Raw genomic sequence first — 17,678 nt, 5'->3', positions numbered from 1 at the left:
AAATAATAAAATAAAAACTACATATACTCATAACTTATTCTTTTTAAGATGCTGTTTTGTGATATATTTAAATAATACCAACAGTCTTATCTTAAGATCAATTCTGTGTCTGTGTAACACAAGTTATTTTACATTATATATTGTAAAATCAAAAGTATTTATATTGCAAATGACAGATACTATTTTGTACTAATGATTCCATTTAACTGAATGTGATGCTATTTAGATGAGTGTGATGCTATTTTACTGAATGTAATTGTATTTAGATTGAATGTTATAATATTTTACTGAATGTGATTGTATTTAGATTGAATGTTATATTATTTTACTGAAAGTGATTGTATTTAGATTGAATGTTATATTATTTTACTGAATGTGAATGTATTTAGATTGAATGTTATATTATTTTACTGAATGTGATGGTATTTAGATTGAATGTTATATTATTTTACTGAATGTGATTGTATTTAGATTAAATGTAATATTATTTTACTGAATGTGACTGTATTTAGATTGAATGTTATATTATTTTACTGAATGTGATTGTATTTAGATTGAATGTAATATTATTTTACTGATTGGGATGGTATTTAGATTGAATGTTATATTATTTTACTGAATGTGATGCTATTCAATTTAATGTAATACTGTTTTACTGAATATGATGTATTTAGATTTAATTTAATGCTATTTGAACTGAATGTGATGCTAGTTAGATTGAATGTAATACTGTTTTACTGAATGTGATGCTATTTAGATTGAATGATACTTTTACAACTGAATGTGATGCTATTTAGATTAAATGTAATACTATTTTACTGAATGTGATGGTATTTAGGTTGAATTTGATGCTTTTTATACTGAATGTGATGCTATTTAGATTGAATGTAATACTATTTTAGTGAATGTGATGGTGTTTAGATTGAATTTAATGGCTTTCCAACTAAATGTGAGGCTATTAAGATTGAATGTAATACTATTTTTGTAAATGTGATGGTATTTAGATTAAATTTGATGCTTTTTAAACTGAATGTGTTGCTATTTAGATTGAATGTTATGCTGTTTTACTGAATGTGATGGTATTTATATTGAATGCAATACTTTGTTAATGAATGTGATGCTATTTAGATTACCGTTCCGAAGGAACTGTGATCTTTTGCCATCACTAAGCATCCGTCTGGTGTAAACTATTTCAAACATCTTCCCCTCTGAAACTACAGAACCAATTCCAACCAAACTTAAGCTGAATGATCCTTAGGGTATCTAGGATAAAGTTTGTGTTTTATTTTCTGTTTTGTCAAAAAAACATGGCCGCCATGGCTAAAAATAGAACATAGGGGTAAAATGCAGTTTTTGGTTTATATCTCAAACAAGTATTTAGAGCAAATTTGATGATAAATAATAATGTTCATTAGATCAAGTTCTGTCAGCCCTAAAATTTTCAGATGAATCTAACAACCCATTGTTGGGTTGCTGCCACTAAATTGGTAATTTTGATGAAATTTTGTAGTTTTTGGTTACTATCTCGAATATTATTAATGATAAAAATAAAATGTAAACAACAAAAATGTTCAGCAAAGTAAGATCTACAAATAAGTATATATCACCAAAATGTCAATTGACCTCTTAAGGAGTTATTGCCCTTTAAATTTTTCACAAGTTGTTCATCTAGTTAAAGTTTGCTTGCTTTAAAACATCTTCTCCTTTGAAACTGCTCAATCAATTTCAGCCAAACTTGGGCTGAATGAGTTTCAAAGTATATAGTATAAATTTTGTATTTTATTTCCTTGTACGTCAAGAAACATAGCCACTATGGCTAAAATGGAACATAGGGGTAAAATGCATTTTTTTGCTTTTAAAGAAAAAGACAGATACAAAGAAAATTTCAATGGAATTTTTAAGCCACTCATTAATATATATTGAAAAGCAAACATAATCAGTGATGGAAGATTTAAGCAAAAAATTACAGGTGAGCGATTCATGCTCTTGAAATCCTGTTGTTTAACTTAATGTGATGCCATTTAGATTAAATATAATACTATTTTTGTGAATGTGATGGTATTTAGATTGAACTTATTTTTTAAACTGAATCTGATGGTATTCAGATTGAATTTAATGCTTTTTAAACTGAATGTGATGCTATTTAATTAAATGTAATACTGTTTTACTGAATGGTGGTATTTAGATTTAGTTTAATGCTTTTTTTAACCGAATGTGATGCTATTTAGATTGAATGAAATCTGTTTTACTATACAGAATATGATGATATTTGGATAAAACGTAATGCTATTTTAACTGAATGTGATGCTCTTCTTATTAATTCTGATGCTATATTGATTAAGTGTGATACTATTTTGATTGAATGTAGTACAATGTTAATTGAATATGATGTTATTTTGATTGAGTGTGATTATATTTTGAATGAATAGTCTATTTTGATTGAGTGAGTGTGATGCTATTTTGAATTAATGTAATGTTATTTTGATTGAATGTTATGCTATTTTAATTGAAAGAAATGCTATTTGATTGAATTAATACTTTTTATTAAATATGATACTATTATAATTGAATGTACTGCTGTTTTAATAGAATGTGATGCTAATTTAATTTAATGTGATGCTTTTTAAATTGAATGTGATGCTATATTGATTGATTATGCTGCTATTTTGATGGAATGTAATACTATTATAACTGAATGTGTTGGGTTTTTTTTTGTTGAATGTGGTGCTGTTTTGATTTAAAGTGATGCTATTTTAATTGAGAGAGATGATATTTTAATTGAATGTGATACTATTTTGACTGAATATGCTTCTCCATTGATGTAATGTGCTGCTTTATTGCTTGAATATGATGGTTTATGTACCAATAGGTATAATATAAAGAACTTTACAATCTGGTTAATATTTTAAAATTATCTAAGAAACTATGTAAATAAATATTGCTCTCAATCATAGGTTATGGTATGCAATTATACTGATTATATGAATAAGAAAACAAGATTTTCTGTGATTTTACTTATTTGGATATGGTGCAAATATGAATATATTTGTTTTCTATCTGTGATGCTACCTATTTGGATATGGTTCAAATATGAATTGATATTTTTGTACATGTATAAAATAGTAAATTAACAATAATTGTGTACTCAATTTGCCATGTAACTTGTATAATTTAAGGGATTGTACCTGTATTTACTGTAAAAAATTGAATATCTGTTAAAAAAATCTTTGCACAATGAAAACAATATCATTAATGTTGGAGCGCACTTTGATATCTTAACTGTTTCAGTTACTGTTATTTTAAAGTATTGAAGGTTAACTTAGTTTGTTATAAAAATTTTCAATGATGTTAACAAGAGGTTATCCCATCACCATATTTTTATCATTTATATATATACATGTATGTAGAAGACTTTTTTAACAGATATTCATACCATAACCTATGATCGAGAGCAATATTTATTTACATAGTTTTTTAGATAATTTTAAAATATTAACCAGATTGTAAAGTTCTTTATATTATACCTATTGGTACATAAACCATCATATTCAAGCAATAAAGCAGCACATTACATCAATGGAGAAGCATATTCAGTCAAAATAGTATCAGATTCAATTAAAATATCATCTCTCTCAATTAAAATAGCATCACTTTAAATCAAAACAGCACCACATTCAACAAAAAAAAAACCCAACACATTCAGTTATAATAGTATTACATTCCATCAAAATAGCAGCATAATCAATCAATATAGCATCACATTCAATTTAAAAAGCATCACATTAAATTAAATTAGCATCACATTCTATTAAAACAGCAGTACATTCAATTATAATAGTATCATATTTAATAAAAAGTATTAATTCAATCAAATAGCATTTCTTTCAATTAAAATAGCATAACATTCAATCAAAATAACATTACATTAATTCAAAATAGCATCACACTCACTCAATCAAAATAGACTATTCATTCAAAATATAATCACACTCAATCAAAATAACATCATATTCAATTAACATTGTACTACATTCAATCAAAATAGTATCACACTTAATCAATATAGCATCAGAATTAATAAGAAGAGCATCACATTCAGTTAAAATAGCATTACGTTTTATCCAAATACCATCATATTCTGTATAGTAAAACAGATTTCATTCAATCTAAATAGCATCACATTCGGTTAAAAAAAGCATTAAACTAAATCTAAATACCACCATTCAGTAAAATAGTATTACATTTAATTAAATAGCATCACATTCAGTTTAAAAAGCATTAAATTCAATCTGAATACCATCAGATTCAGTTTAAAAAATAAGTTCAATCTAAATACCATCACATTCACACAAATAGTATTATATTTAATCTAAATGGCATCACATTAAGTTAAACAACAGGATTTCAAGAGCATGAATCGCTCACCTGTAATTTTTTGCTTAAATCTTCAATCAATGATTATGTTTGCTTTTCAATATATATTAATGAGTGGCTTAAAAATTCCATTGAAATTTTCTTTGTATCTGTCTGTTTCTTTAAAAGCAAAAAAATGCATTTTACCCCTATGTTCCATTTTAGCCATAGTGGCTATGTTTCTTGATGTACAAGGAAATAAAATACAAAATTTATACTATATACTTTGAAACTCATTCAGCATAAGTTTGGCTGAAATTGATTGAGCAGTTTCAAAGGAGAAGATGTTTTAAAGCAAGCAAACTTTAACTAGATGAACATCTTGTGAAAAATTTAAAGGGCAATAACTCCTTAAGAGGTCAATTGACATTTTGGTAATATAAACTTATTTGTAGATCTTACTTTGCTGAACATTTTTGTTGTTTACATTTTATTTTTATCATTAATCGAGATAGTAACCAAAAACTACAAAATTTCATTAAAATTACCAAATCGAATTTAGTTCATCTGAAAATTTTAGGGCTGACAGAACTTGATCTAATGAACATTATTATTTATCTTCAAATTTGCTCTAAATACTTGTTTGAGATATAAACCAAAAACTGCATTTTACCCCTATGTTCTATTTTTAGCCATGGTGGCCATGTTTTTTGACAAAACAGAAAATAAAACACAAACTTTATTCTAGATACCCTAAGGATCATTCAGCTTAAGTTTGGTTGGAATTGGTTCTGTAGTTTCAGAGGGGAAGATGTTTGAAATAGTTTACACCAGACGGACGCCTAGTGATGGCAAAAGATCACAGTTCCTTCGAAACGGTGGTCTAAAAAGCATCATTTAATCTAAATAGCATCACATTTATTAAAAAAGTATTGCATTCAATATAAATACCATCACATTCAGTAAAACAGTATAACATTCAATCTAAATAGCATCACATTCAGTTTAAAAAGCATCAAATTCAATCTAAATACCATCACATTTACAAAAAAAGTATTACATTCAATCTTAATAGCATCACATTTAGTTGGAAAGCCATTAAATTCAATCTAAACACCATCACATTCAGTAAAATAGTATTACATTCAATCTAAATAGCATCACATTCAGTATAAAAAGCATCAAATTCAACCTAAATACCATCACATTCAGTAAATTGTAATACATTCAATCTAAACACCATCACATTCAGTTGAAAAAGTATCATTCAATCTAAATAGCATCACATTCAGTAAAACAGTATTACATTCAATCTAACTAGCATCACATTTAGTTCAAATAGCATTAAATTAAATCTAAATACATCATATTCAGTAAAATAGTATTACATTAAATTGAATAGCATCACATTCAGTAAAATAATATAACATTCAATCTAAATACAATCCCATTCAGTAAAATAATTTTACATTTAATCTAAATACCATCACATTCAGTAAAATAATATTACATTCAATCTAAATACAATCACTTTCAGTAAAATAATATAACATTCAATCTAAATACAATCACATTCAGTAAAATAATATAACATTCAATCTAAATACAATCACATTCCAGGCCTGGGGCCATTACATTGCAATGTAATGCATTACATTACAATTACTTTGTGATTCTTCAATTACAATTACAATTACATTTTTTCTCACATGTAATGCATTACATTACAATTACTTTGCTTGTGTAATGCATTACATTACACATTACTTTTTCAATATAAAAACATTTAAAAAACAGATTTTTTATAAGAAATTGATAAATATTACCGGGGTATATGTACATATATATACAGTGTTAGTGACATAGACTTCAAATACTTCAAAAATAAATAAATTATCATATAATTTTGTTTCTAACATTGATCACTTAATCATTAAGACATCATAAAGGGATTTCGAAGGGATATAATAAATGTGCCATTAAAGGATTATCTTGTTAAATGCCTAAGGGCTCTGTGAGGACAAACATAAGTTGAGAAGATTTGATTGCAATAAAAACATTTTGATATTAATTAGGTAAAATAACAACCACAGTTTGGTGTAAAAATGTTGATTGACATATTCAATCTTTCATTGAAATACATGTAAGGTGTGTATAGAATTATGAAAATTTCATCTTCATATTTTGTCCATTCATCTATATAGTTTTGTTTAATAATTATTCTTAGAAGATTTTTTAAGGGCAAACTATCTATAATGATTTAATACAGTAATTAACTGTGACAATAATGTTATTCAATATTTTCTTTTGTTTTTGTTAATATTTTATTTTTATTTTACTATATTCTTCAATTTTATGTATTTTACCAATTTGTAATGAAAAGTAATATACAGTAATGGAGGCATTACACTGATTTTTAACTAAAGTAAACATTACATTACATGTAATTGTAATGCAGAAAATGTGCATTACATAAAAAAATGTAATATTACAATGCATTACAATTACAAATTACCATTACCCCAGGCCTGTCACATTCAATAAAATAATATTACATTCAATCTAAATACAATCACATTCAGTAAAATAATATAACATTCAATCTAAATACAATCACATTTAGTGAAATAATATTACATTCAATCTAAATACAATCACATTCAATAAAAAAATATAACATTCAATCTAAATACAATCACATTCAGTAAAATAATATAACATTCAATCTAAATACAATTACATTCAGTAAAATAGCATCACACTCATCTAAATAGCATCACATTCATTTAAATGGAATCATTAGTACAAAATAGTATCTGTCATTTGCAGTATAAATAATTTTGATTTTACAATATATAATGTAAAATAACTTGTGTTACACAGACACAGAATTGATCTTAATATAAGACTGTTGGTATTATTTTAATATATTACAAAACAACATCTTAAAAAGCATAAGTTATGAGTATATGTAGTTTTTATTAAATTTATTATTTACTTTACCCATTATATAAAACTAACATCTTTTTATTTTTCAGGGGAAGAGAATTCAGAAAAAGTTTTTCAGAATTAGTAGTTCTAAAATCTTTCTTCAACAATATCCCAATAGCATGTTTAAGTGGAACATTTACAGGAAAACATATTAATGCTTTATCAAAGCAGTTGCTTATTAGCAATTTTAAAGTCATTTCTGTCAGTCCTGAAAAGACTAATTTAAAACTCATAGTATGTGAAAAGATTAAAGGCAGCTGTTATGAAAAAATAGAAAACATATACAAGAGTCAAACTGACCAGTTAGTTGTTGAGGGAAATAATTTTCCTGATACTTTAATGTTTATGCCAATGGAATTCATTGCACATGCTATGAGTTATGCTTATCATATCTTTGGTGGAGTAAACAAAATTACAGTAAATAATGCTGGTTTTTGGTTGCCTGTATTCCAATCAAGATCCTGAAGGTTTGAGATGTATTATTACTGATCTCCAGAGTGTTCAGCCTCGGTTCAGGCTTGTTTTTACAACAACAGTAGTTGGTATGGGTTTTGACCCTCCCTCAGTTACTCAGGTAATACATTGCAAACCTCCAACTAGTGTAACAAATTACCTTGAGGAAATTGGAAGAGCTGGAAGGAGAGGTCAAATGTCCACTGCCACTTTATACTATACAAATATGGACTTAGCAAAAAACCTGCCAGGAATACAAGATGACATTATATGCTATTGTAGGCATAAAGCCTGTTACCGAGAATGTCTGTTAGAAATTTTTGGATACAAAAAATCAACTGAGAGTCCTGAAGGTTGTTTGTGTTGTAGTTTTTGTTCATTAGAATGTAGGTGTGAAAATTGTCAGTTGGTAAGAGTAGTTGATGAAATGAACTTGTAAAAACATGTTGGTCATGATAAATTTAAGGTGGCTCTGGGATATATTATAAGTTAAATTAGAAGTACAAATCACTTTAACTGTTAAAACCTTTAAAGTATGAGGCCTGTTCGAAAATCAAATGGTAACTCTAAGAGTAATGTTTATTTGTATTGAAATAATACGGGTAATAGATGCATCAAAAGTTTGAAAACAAATGAAAAAAAATAAATAGAAGGTGACATTTCTAGAATCATTCCAAATTTGTAACATTTTGTTAACTTTTACAACAAACTGAAATACACATTAATAGTTTTACTAAATTTAGAAAACAGATGTGTTTTTATGATTTTTTCACTTTTATTTTGAGAATTTATATTTTGGAGGAAAGGGGAGATAATTCGCAGGTGAAATAAGTTATCTACATCCAATTATTAATTTGCATGGTTATCAATGTCAGTGATAACATATACCATTATAAGGCTATAATAGTAATAGATAACAAATTCAATAAATATTCCATCAATGATCAATATGAAAAGTAGGAAAAACAAAAACTAGCAATAACTACAATGTTCAGCAGTTTACAAGACATGAAAGGATAATTGACTATACTGATTGTACAGGGATTTCTGCCGACCATTTCATTAAAAGGAATGTATTACAGGTTTACAGTGTATAACCTTAATTCATTACTGTAACTGTGTATAAATTGTAACATTTGAATAAGTCACTTGCCAACAACTACATAAGTTAATGATAAGTATTTATGCCTCTTTATCATGTAAGATTCACTCCTGAATTTAACTTCTTTCTACATCTTGCGGGTAATTTATATTCTTGTGTTTGTACATGTACAATGTAATATAAATGATAGCAATATAGAATATAAATGATACTTTTACATGAATATTAACTGCCATTTAAGTGTAGCTCACAGTGACTTACTCCAGGTTCTGTATTTCTCATTGTGTTTACCCTTCAATGGAAATAACAATATCTCTGAATAAAAAAGTAACAGCTTGAATTGTTTTGAATGAAAAATTATGTTTAAAGATCTAAGTAATCATCAAAACAATAACAGTACACTGAAGACAAAATATAAACACTTTTGCAATCGAGGTTGAACAAAAACATGACTTAGCAATTCCATTATCTCTTCTATGATGACTTCCTTACAGATAAATATATTGCATCTGTGTTTTTTGTGCAGTCACAATGCATTGACTGTATATTCATTTGTGATATACAGTCGCTTACCGTATAGCGCCTTGCTTATGAGGTTGACTGGGTGTTTCCATAAAATTTGATAAATGACGTCAATAAAGAATAAAAGTTTGCGCAAATTTTACGTTTGATGCTCCAATTAAAAATAATATTTATATTTTATTTGGAACAGTTTTGGTATTTGCAGTATATAAAGAATTTTTTTTTACTATGCTAAAAACAAAATAGAAATGCTCGACCAACCTCATTTTCTACCGGTAAGCCATGTACAAATAAAATTTAAATTTCTAGACAATGTATGGTTACTTTATATTTATTATCAATACCATAAATTTAGTAGAATTTACCTGGATCAAAGAGGAATATCTGGCATTTCCTCTTCATCCTCTTTATTATCAGTACCAACATCTGCTGTGTCATCGTCATTTTCCTCATTATCTACAGAAATATATCCTCTACCCACCCTACCTAGCATCACATCAAAGTCAATGTCCATTTTGGTTATTTTTATATTAGAACATGGCTGAGAAGGTAAGTAAGGGAAAGCACAGTTTCTACCATTAGTAATTAGAAAGGGTCTTATTTTTCTAAGACTTTCACTCACAATTTTCATATCTTCTGCTGAAATAACTTTGCTTTGTCTGGAGGTTTTTTTGGGAATGTTGTGTTCTGCGTCAAAATTCATACATATTTTAGCAATGACTGGTGCTGCTGCAGTAACAGCAGAAATAGCTGTTTCACCTTTATTTGCACCAAAACCCCTAATCAACTCTTTCTGATTTCTTACTGAATGTTCCTGTACCAAGTCAGCCTCAATATTATTGCCTTGTCCACCTCTCAAATTAACCATACTACCTTCCAACACTCTAAGTTTGTCCAATGGAGAAAGGAAACAGCTGACTTTAGTTATGTAGTCAACACATTCCAATAAGTATTTGGAAAGGCAAGAATGTGCATAAAAAATTGGGATGCACACTTTAAGGTTTGGAATGATTCTTGAAATGTCACCTTCTTTTATAGTGTCTTCCATTTGTAGATAGTGTAAGCCCCTAATTGTTAAATTGGTACTATAATTATACAATTCATCATTGCTGTTAGATTATATTGACACTTGGACTTCATCCTCGGTCCATATAATCTGAACAGGTTCATATATAATATATAATGATCTCATCAAAAGTCCACAATTGATAAACATACTTTAACAAAGTCTTTGTCTACATATATATCATCATGTTTGAGGATTATGTACCCATGTGTTGATTCAATGCTAAACATATGGAATTTTTATAGAAATTCCACGACGTTTTCCCTTGTACTCTCATATTTGGCAATTTGGTACTTGATAGATAGAGGATTATTGCATGCAGTGCTAGCAATGATTTCCTTAAAACAAGTTTGAAAATTTAGATGTAAGTTGAAAATGAACTGAGAAAGCCATGTCTAAAAAATAAAAAGATCAGCAGACAAAGTCACAAACAACAGTACACAAAACATATTACACAGACAACATAAGACTTCAAGTGTAACTTTACTCTTTGTCAGTGGGTTGCTGTCTCATCCATGGATAATCCACATCTCCTTTTATTCATATATCAATTTCATTAGTGCAATTCCATAACAACCAAGATTATCTTACTAAATGATTTAGCACTGAATTATAATAAACATTGACAAGACAAAATCTGACCCCATTATTTGAGGTAATATTTGGCTAAATCATCCCTAATTATGGCTGCATCCTATAACTAAAATGATATTTTATTCATACAAACTTCTAAATAATCTTGTTTAAGATGCCACAGCTCAATAACTACTGGTCTAAAATGTTCAAGTCTTCCCGATGCTGTTGGAGACATGAGACGTAGGTTTTTTGCACCTTCAAATCTGACTTTGGTCAGTTGGTCACCAGATGTTATAACTCCAAATTTATCTAATATTTCAACTGTTCCTGAAAAAAAATATAGAACAACTGTACATTTTTGTTTTTTGTTTAATTTTTTTGTACATAAATCTAGCCAGAAGTTTTCTAGTTTGATATGTTTTACATTATTTTGTCATTTTGCTGCCTTTTACAGCTGACTATGTGGTCTGGGCTTTTTCATTGTTGAAGGTCATACGATAAATTATATTGCTTAATTTCTGTTTCTCTAATTTGTGTGCTTTTTTCACATTTCCTGAGTGGTGTGAGAAAAATATTTTTCATCACTAGTGAAATATCTATTCTCAGCAAATGATTGGTCGAACTTTAAATATGACGTTTAATTTTCTTAATTTCTTCTGAATTTCCTATTGTGACGTCATGAAAAAGATGTCCATGCCTGATGATGTCACATATAAATACAACACAACTTTCTGAAAATTTTTGAAAAGGAAGGTTAACATCATTAGAGAAACAGATTCCACCACTATAACTCGTGTATTCAGATATTTCTACACTCTCAAGTGTTGAATTTAACTGTCTCGAATGGAGAAGTATTGTAACAAATTTGTTGCAGTTATGGAATCTATATGTCATTTGGTTTCTTGTGAAAAGTTGTCTCGTTGGAAATCACACCACATGATGTCATCTTCTATTTTATAATGTCTCAATATATAATTTAACCTATATTTGTACAGAATGAGGATTTTATGACAATTTCAAGGTTTCATGTTTTGAGCTGAAAACAAATCAAAATGTGTAAAAATTTGTTAATATTGCAACAATTTCAATTTTGAAAACGAACAACTTAAAAATTTAGGGAATATGTGGTTTTTCAACTATTCACTTCATCAAAATAAAAAAAAGATTTTTACAGTCAATGCTAAACAAAGTTAGTTCATCCAATTAATTATTTTGTGTGATAAATTTATCATTTTCACAGTATACAGAAGTCATTGATATGAAAATAGTCTATGAGACGTGGAGAGTTGTCTCATTGGCAATCATACCACATCTTCTTTTTTTTATATATATGGTATATTAACACTAATAGTAATTAAATGACATAATGTGCGGTCCAGAAAAAGATCATTATGACTGACAACAACAAACCATGGGATTCCTGAAATGATTTTTGAAGCAATTTCTCATATGAATCCATGACATCAAGAATGTCTTTATATTTAGCCTCATTCTTATGTTGGATGGGTAACTGGAAAACTTGGCTCTTTTGGGACATCCCAGCACTATAGCTATGGTTCATGTGTACTGGTACCACTGTTGTCATCCATTTGAACTGATCCATTGAACTCAAAATTCTTGCAATCTGAAATCAATTAGCTTTCTCCTCAACTTTTTACCACATGTAAAAACTTCAACATTCATTCTAGTGTAAATAATATTAGATAAGGACAGTTTACAAGATAAACAAGAAATTCATTATACTTTTAATACAATCTATTCACTCATCAATGAAGAATTAACTTATATTAAATATTAATGTCAGTCAGTCAATAGTTTGTGGTATACAATGATAGAACCAAAATTTCCAAACAATATTTCAAATTTTCATAACTTGTAAAGAAATCCAGTTTTATTAAAAAAGTTTTTTGTCTCCTCATTTCTACAAAAGTTTAATAAATACATGTTTCAAAGGGTCAATATACATCATTTGTTTTGTTAAAATGTATACAAATTCTATTGATATTATTATTGTCTTTATGTATACTAAACTATAGAAAGATATATCAGTTCATAGTTTGCCAATCATGCATATCACACCTATGTTATTACAGCTTCTCTACATCACTTCAAAGCCTTTGCTCAGACAAACATCATGCTTAATCACAATGTATTTTAATTTATTGTAAGAAATAATGATCAGAGCATGTAATGAGGTTCTGCGCAAGCTTCCCAGTAATTCCCAAGTGTTTCATATAATAAGTTACATGCCTTAAATAACTAAGCCTTGTTATTACAGCTAAGTTTATCCCTTAAAAGCCTTGTCTCATTGATTCACCATGGTTGATGAAAAATGTATTAATTTAATTCGAAAATTAGTTATCAAGGCTATGTATTTAGTTTCTGCGCAGTTACAAGAATTCCCAAGTGCCCACTAAAAATTAAAATATTTATGATTTATTTAACAAATAACAAACATATGTTACTACAGATTTAGAAAATTTAAGGAATAAAGAGTAGACAACTCATGAAAGTATCTGTAATAACACATGCAAGATATTTTCTCTAACAACCTTATAGTTACATGTATATCCCTTACTGATAAATGACAAATTTTACGATTTTTTTTCATTTTTTCCTATTATCATGATTATCATGAAGACTATGATATTTAGAGAGAAACATTTTTTTTCCCGTTATGCCTTATATGATTTAAATTATAATAGATAAATAAACACTTTAAATCACAAAAATAATTTGCAAGGCAAGATCTATTAAAAAGTCAAATTTTGCCGATATAGTTAGTAGACTGTCACTTTTCAAAGGAGTGATTGCCCTTAAATGAGGATCTTTTTACCCTCTTTTGTGTTTTGAGCAAAAACTAAAGAAGATAGAGAGAAACTAAACAGACTAAAAGATCAGTAATACAAGATAAAAAAAAAATAGAGATATTGGTCATGAAGTCTATTCTTGTCTACAATGTTGGAGAGTGTCCTTTGTTTGATATGCACATAGACCAAGGTGAGTGACACAGGCTTTTGAGGGCCTCTAGTTTTTATACGACCCTAAAAAAAATTTGCGGTCGTATATTGGTATCACGTCGTCAGCGTTGTCCGAAGACATTTGGTTTCCGGACAATAACTTTAGTAAATGTAAATAGAAATTAATGAAATTTAAACACAAGGTTCATAACCACAAAAGGAAGGTTGGAATTGATTTTTGGGGTTATAGTCCTCACAGTTTAGGAATTAGGGGCCAAAAAGGGGCCCAAATAAGCATTTTTCTAGTTTCCAGACAATAACTTGTGGAACGGTGTATGGATCTCTCTGAAATTATACCACAAGTTTCCATACCACAAAGGGATAGTTAGGATTGGCTTTGGGGGGTTATGGCTCAAACCGTTTAGGAAGTAGGGGCAAAAAAGGGGGAAAAACAAGGGTTTCCTGGTTAATGCACAATTAAAAAAAAGTACATTGTTATGTTTGGATTACCTCCCTTACACTGCATTTTCATTATGTATAAAGAAATGTGGTGATTAGCTGTCAATTTATTTTTAGAAGTTACTATTTAAAAATGCTGATTAAGGAATATTAATTTTAGCCATGATTATGTATGTCATTTTCTTTTTTAAGACTTTTATGATGTATTTAAATGGGTAATTATGGTTGCAAACTCCATTGGAAATTTGAATTGAGATATTAAGACCATATCTTGAGGGAAAGAATTTTTTCTTGGAAAAAAGGGGGGGGGGGTGAAAAAAAATTTTGGGGGGGTGATAAAAAAAGAAATTGTGATGGGGGAGGGACAATTTTTTCTAATTTCAGATTTCAGAAATTAAAAAGAAAATTTCTTCAAATATTTTTTTTGTAACAGCATAGTGTATTGCACAAAAGCAAAAAAATGAATATAAATTCAAATCATATAACCAATTATAAGTTCTTTGACAGTTATTCTGTGTCAGAAACCTATTATGTGTCAAATATTTAATTACAATCCAAATTCAGACCTGTATCAAGCGCAAATATTATGTCCATTTTTGCCCCAACTATTCAGGTTTGACCTCTGCGGTCTTATCCAGCTGCGATCGGCGAAGCAATTTATTTCAAAATATCCAAAGCAATTTTCTGGGAATAATTTCATCAGGAACACTCAAACTTATTCATTTGAAAGCCAGGGATGTGTTTAATAGGTAGAAATGTAAAGAGCTTGATTGACAAAAAAAACCTAAAAACAGTCAAGGTTATAACTCTATTGGGTTATTAGAGAAAAATAACATACATTTGTTATTGTGGACAAAACAATCAAAGAACTGTGATAACATATGTATGTTACATGTTTCAAAGGGCCAATATACATCATTTGTTTTGTTAAAATGTATACAAGTTCTATTGATATTATTATTGTCTTTACGTATACTAAACTATAGCAAAATATAACAGTTCATAGTTTGCCAATCATGCATAGCACACCTATGTTATTACAGAAAAAATATGCCTGTAATATCTAAAGGGTCTTATTACAGCTTCTCTAAATCAGTTCAAAGTCTTTGCTCAGACATATATACATCATGCTTAATCACAATGTATTTTAATTTATTGTAAGAAATAATTATCAGAGCATGTAATAAGGTTCTGCGCAAGCTTCCCAGTAATTCCCAAGTGTCTCATATAATAAGTTACATGCCTTAAATAACTAAGCCTTGTTATTACAGCTAAGTTTATCCCTTAAAAGCCTTGTCTCATTGATTTACCATGGTTGATGAAAAATGTATTAATTTAATTCGAAAATTAGTTATCAAGGCTATGTATTTAGTTTCTGCGCAAAGTTTCAAGAATTCCCAAGTGCCCACTAAAAAATTAAAATATTTATGATTTATTTAACAAATAACAAACATATGTTACTACAGATTTAGAAAATTTAAGGAATAAAGAGTAGACAACTCATGAAAGTATCTGTAATTACACATGCAAGATAATTTCTCTAATAACCTTATAGAGTTATATCCCTGACTGAAAAAGAAGGCCAAAATCATATAATGTCACCTTTGGCAGGGAGTTGGAAACTTAATTTTAGATTGTAAATAATTTCTTAATTTATCAAGGGGAAATTTTAGAAAAGTTTGTTTTAAATCAGGTAAAATAAGTCTTAAATTGTAAACTTTTTACATTCAGGTGGTTTTTATCACAGTGATGTATTACTACGCCACATGATTGCTGCTTATGTTCCATTCCTACCATTAGAGAGGAAGCACATCCGTCAGTGTATTAAAGACTATTTACTGCTAAAGAAATATTACACTAATTATGGAGATATTAAGGAGGAAAAAGTGCGAGAGATTACAGAACAATTACAGTATTTTCCTGAGGAAGAACAACTATTTTCTACAACTGGATGTAAAAGAGTACCAGAAAAGACTGATTATGTTATGGAAGAGGACTGATAAATACAAAAACTGGTTGTGCATAATTACAATTGTTGATACGTTAGATTAGTGCTTTATGTGACTATGTATCAGTGCTAAAAAATTTTGCGTTTGAAACTATAACAAGGAACATAGTGCAGTGGTATTGTGAATTTTTTTAAGTTTGTTTTTGAACTGGCAACAAACATGACAAATACTTTTTGTCATTTTTTGTGGCAGAGGCTTTTTTTTTAAGGATAATAGACCAAAAAAAGTCTAATTTAACCTCTATATGAAAATAGAACTTTATATATTTGAGCATTCAAAGTATTTTTCTTGATTTACCTTCATCAGGAACGCTCAGACCTAACCATTTGAAATCCAAGGGTGTATAAATATGTAGGAACCTAAGAAGCTATATGACCAAAAAGAACCTAGAAAAAATAGCAAACTTCATCTAAGGTCAACTCTGCCTGAGGGAGTTAGAACCTTAGTTTCTCAATAATTTCTTATTATATTCTATATACATGATATAAGTGTTTGTAGATAAATTACAGCTGATGTGAATGTGTATATTTCCACCTGCCCACCATACTTATGTTTGATAATAGACAATTTAAACAAATTATAAGCAAGGAATGCTGATGCCAGGAATTTTGTTCTTTCAATTTTTTCTTCTCTGTCAGTCTGCTTTCTGAAACCTATATAAACAATGTACATATGATGTAAATGAATTCATTATCACAGAATCATTCTTCCAAATTTTCATGTCATGCAAAGTTTAGTTATTACTAAGTTATTTATTATGATGCTTGTGTTTTTGGAAAGTTTTAGATTAATTCAATTTTGTTACCCATTCATATCATATGTTCCTTGCTGATCATTATGGATGCTATAAAATGGGAATATAACCCTCATAGTATGATATACTATATGTTTTTTAAACAAAGTTTATTAAAAACAGATCTTGTTCAAAAGAAAATATATTTCTCAATCTGATTTGTTAAACCAATTTTTAAAAATAAGGTGATGTGATGTGATTGCCATGAAAACAACAATCCACCAAAGACTGGAGGAAAAGTGTTTATGAAAAACTACAGTTACTATATATAATGAATACAAGCAGACATAAAGCTACTACAGATTCCAATTTCCTACATTTTTCCTCTGTTGAAAACCTTTGCTAACTGACTGTAACTAGCTACTTCAAAGTTCAAACATCTATTTTATTCTGA

General features: G+C 28.5%; 1 protein-coding gene across 1 annotated transcript in view; it reads left to right on the top strand.

Annotated features, from left to right (window-relative positions):
• The window catches only part of LOC127714332 (torsin-1A-like), a 237,850-nt gene extending 221,324 nt beyond the window's left edge, over positions 1 to 16,526 (top strand). The window contains exon 5 of the mRNA XM_052220395.1: positions 16,214 to 16,526. Within this exon, the coding sequence (XP_052076355.1) occupies positions 16,214 to 16,482 (269 nt within the window). The 3' untranslated portion in view covers positions 16,483 to 16,526. The remainder of the gene's footprint in view (positions 1 to 16,213) is intronic.
• Positions 16,527 to 17,678: the final 1,152 nt, after the last annotated feature.

This window comes from Mytilus californianus, unplaced genomic scaffold, assembly GCF_021869535.1.
Source record: "Mytilus californianus isolate M0D057914Y unplaced genomic scaffold, xbMytCali1.0.p SCAF_9, whole genome shotgun sequence".
Classification (NCBI taxonomy): Eukaryota; Metazoa; Mollusca; class Bivalvia; order Mytilida; family Mytilidae; genus Mytilus; species Mytilus californianus.
This window is presented reverse-complemented; position numbering and strand designations above follow the sequence as displayed.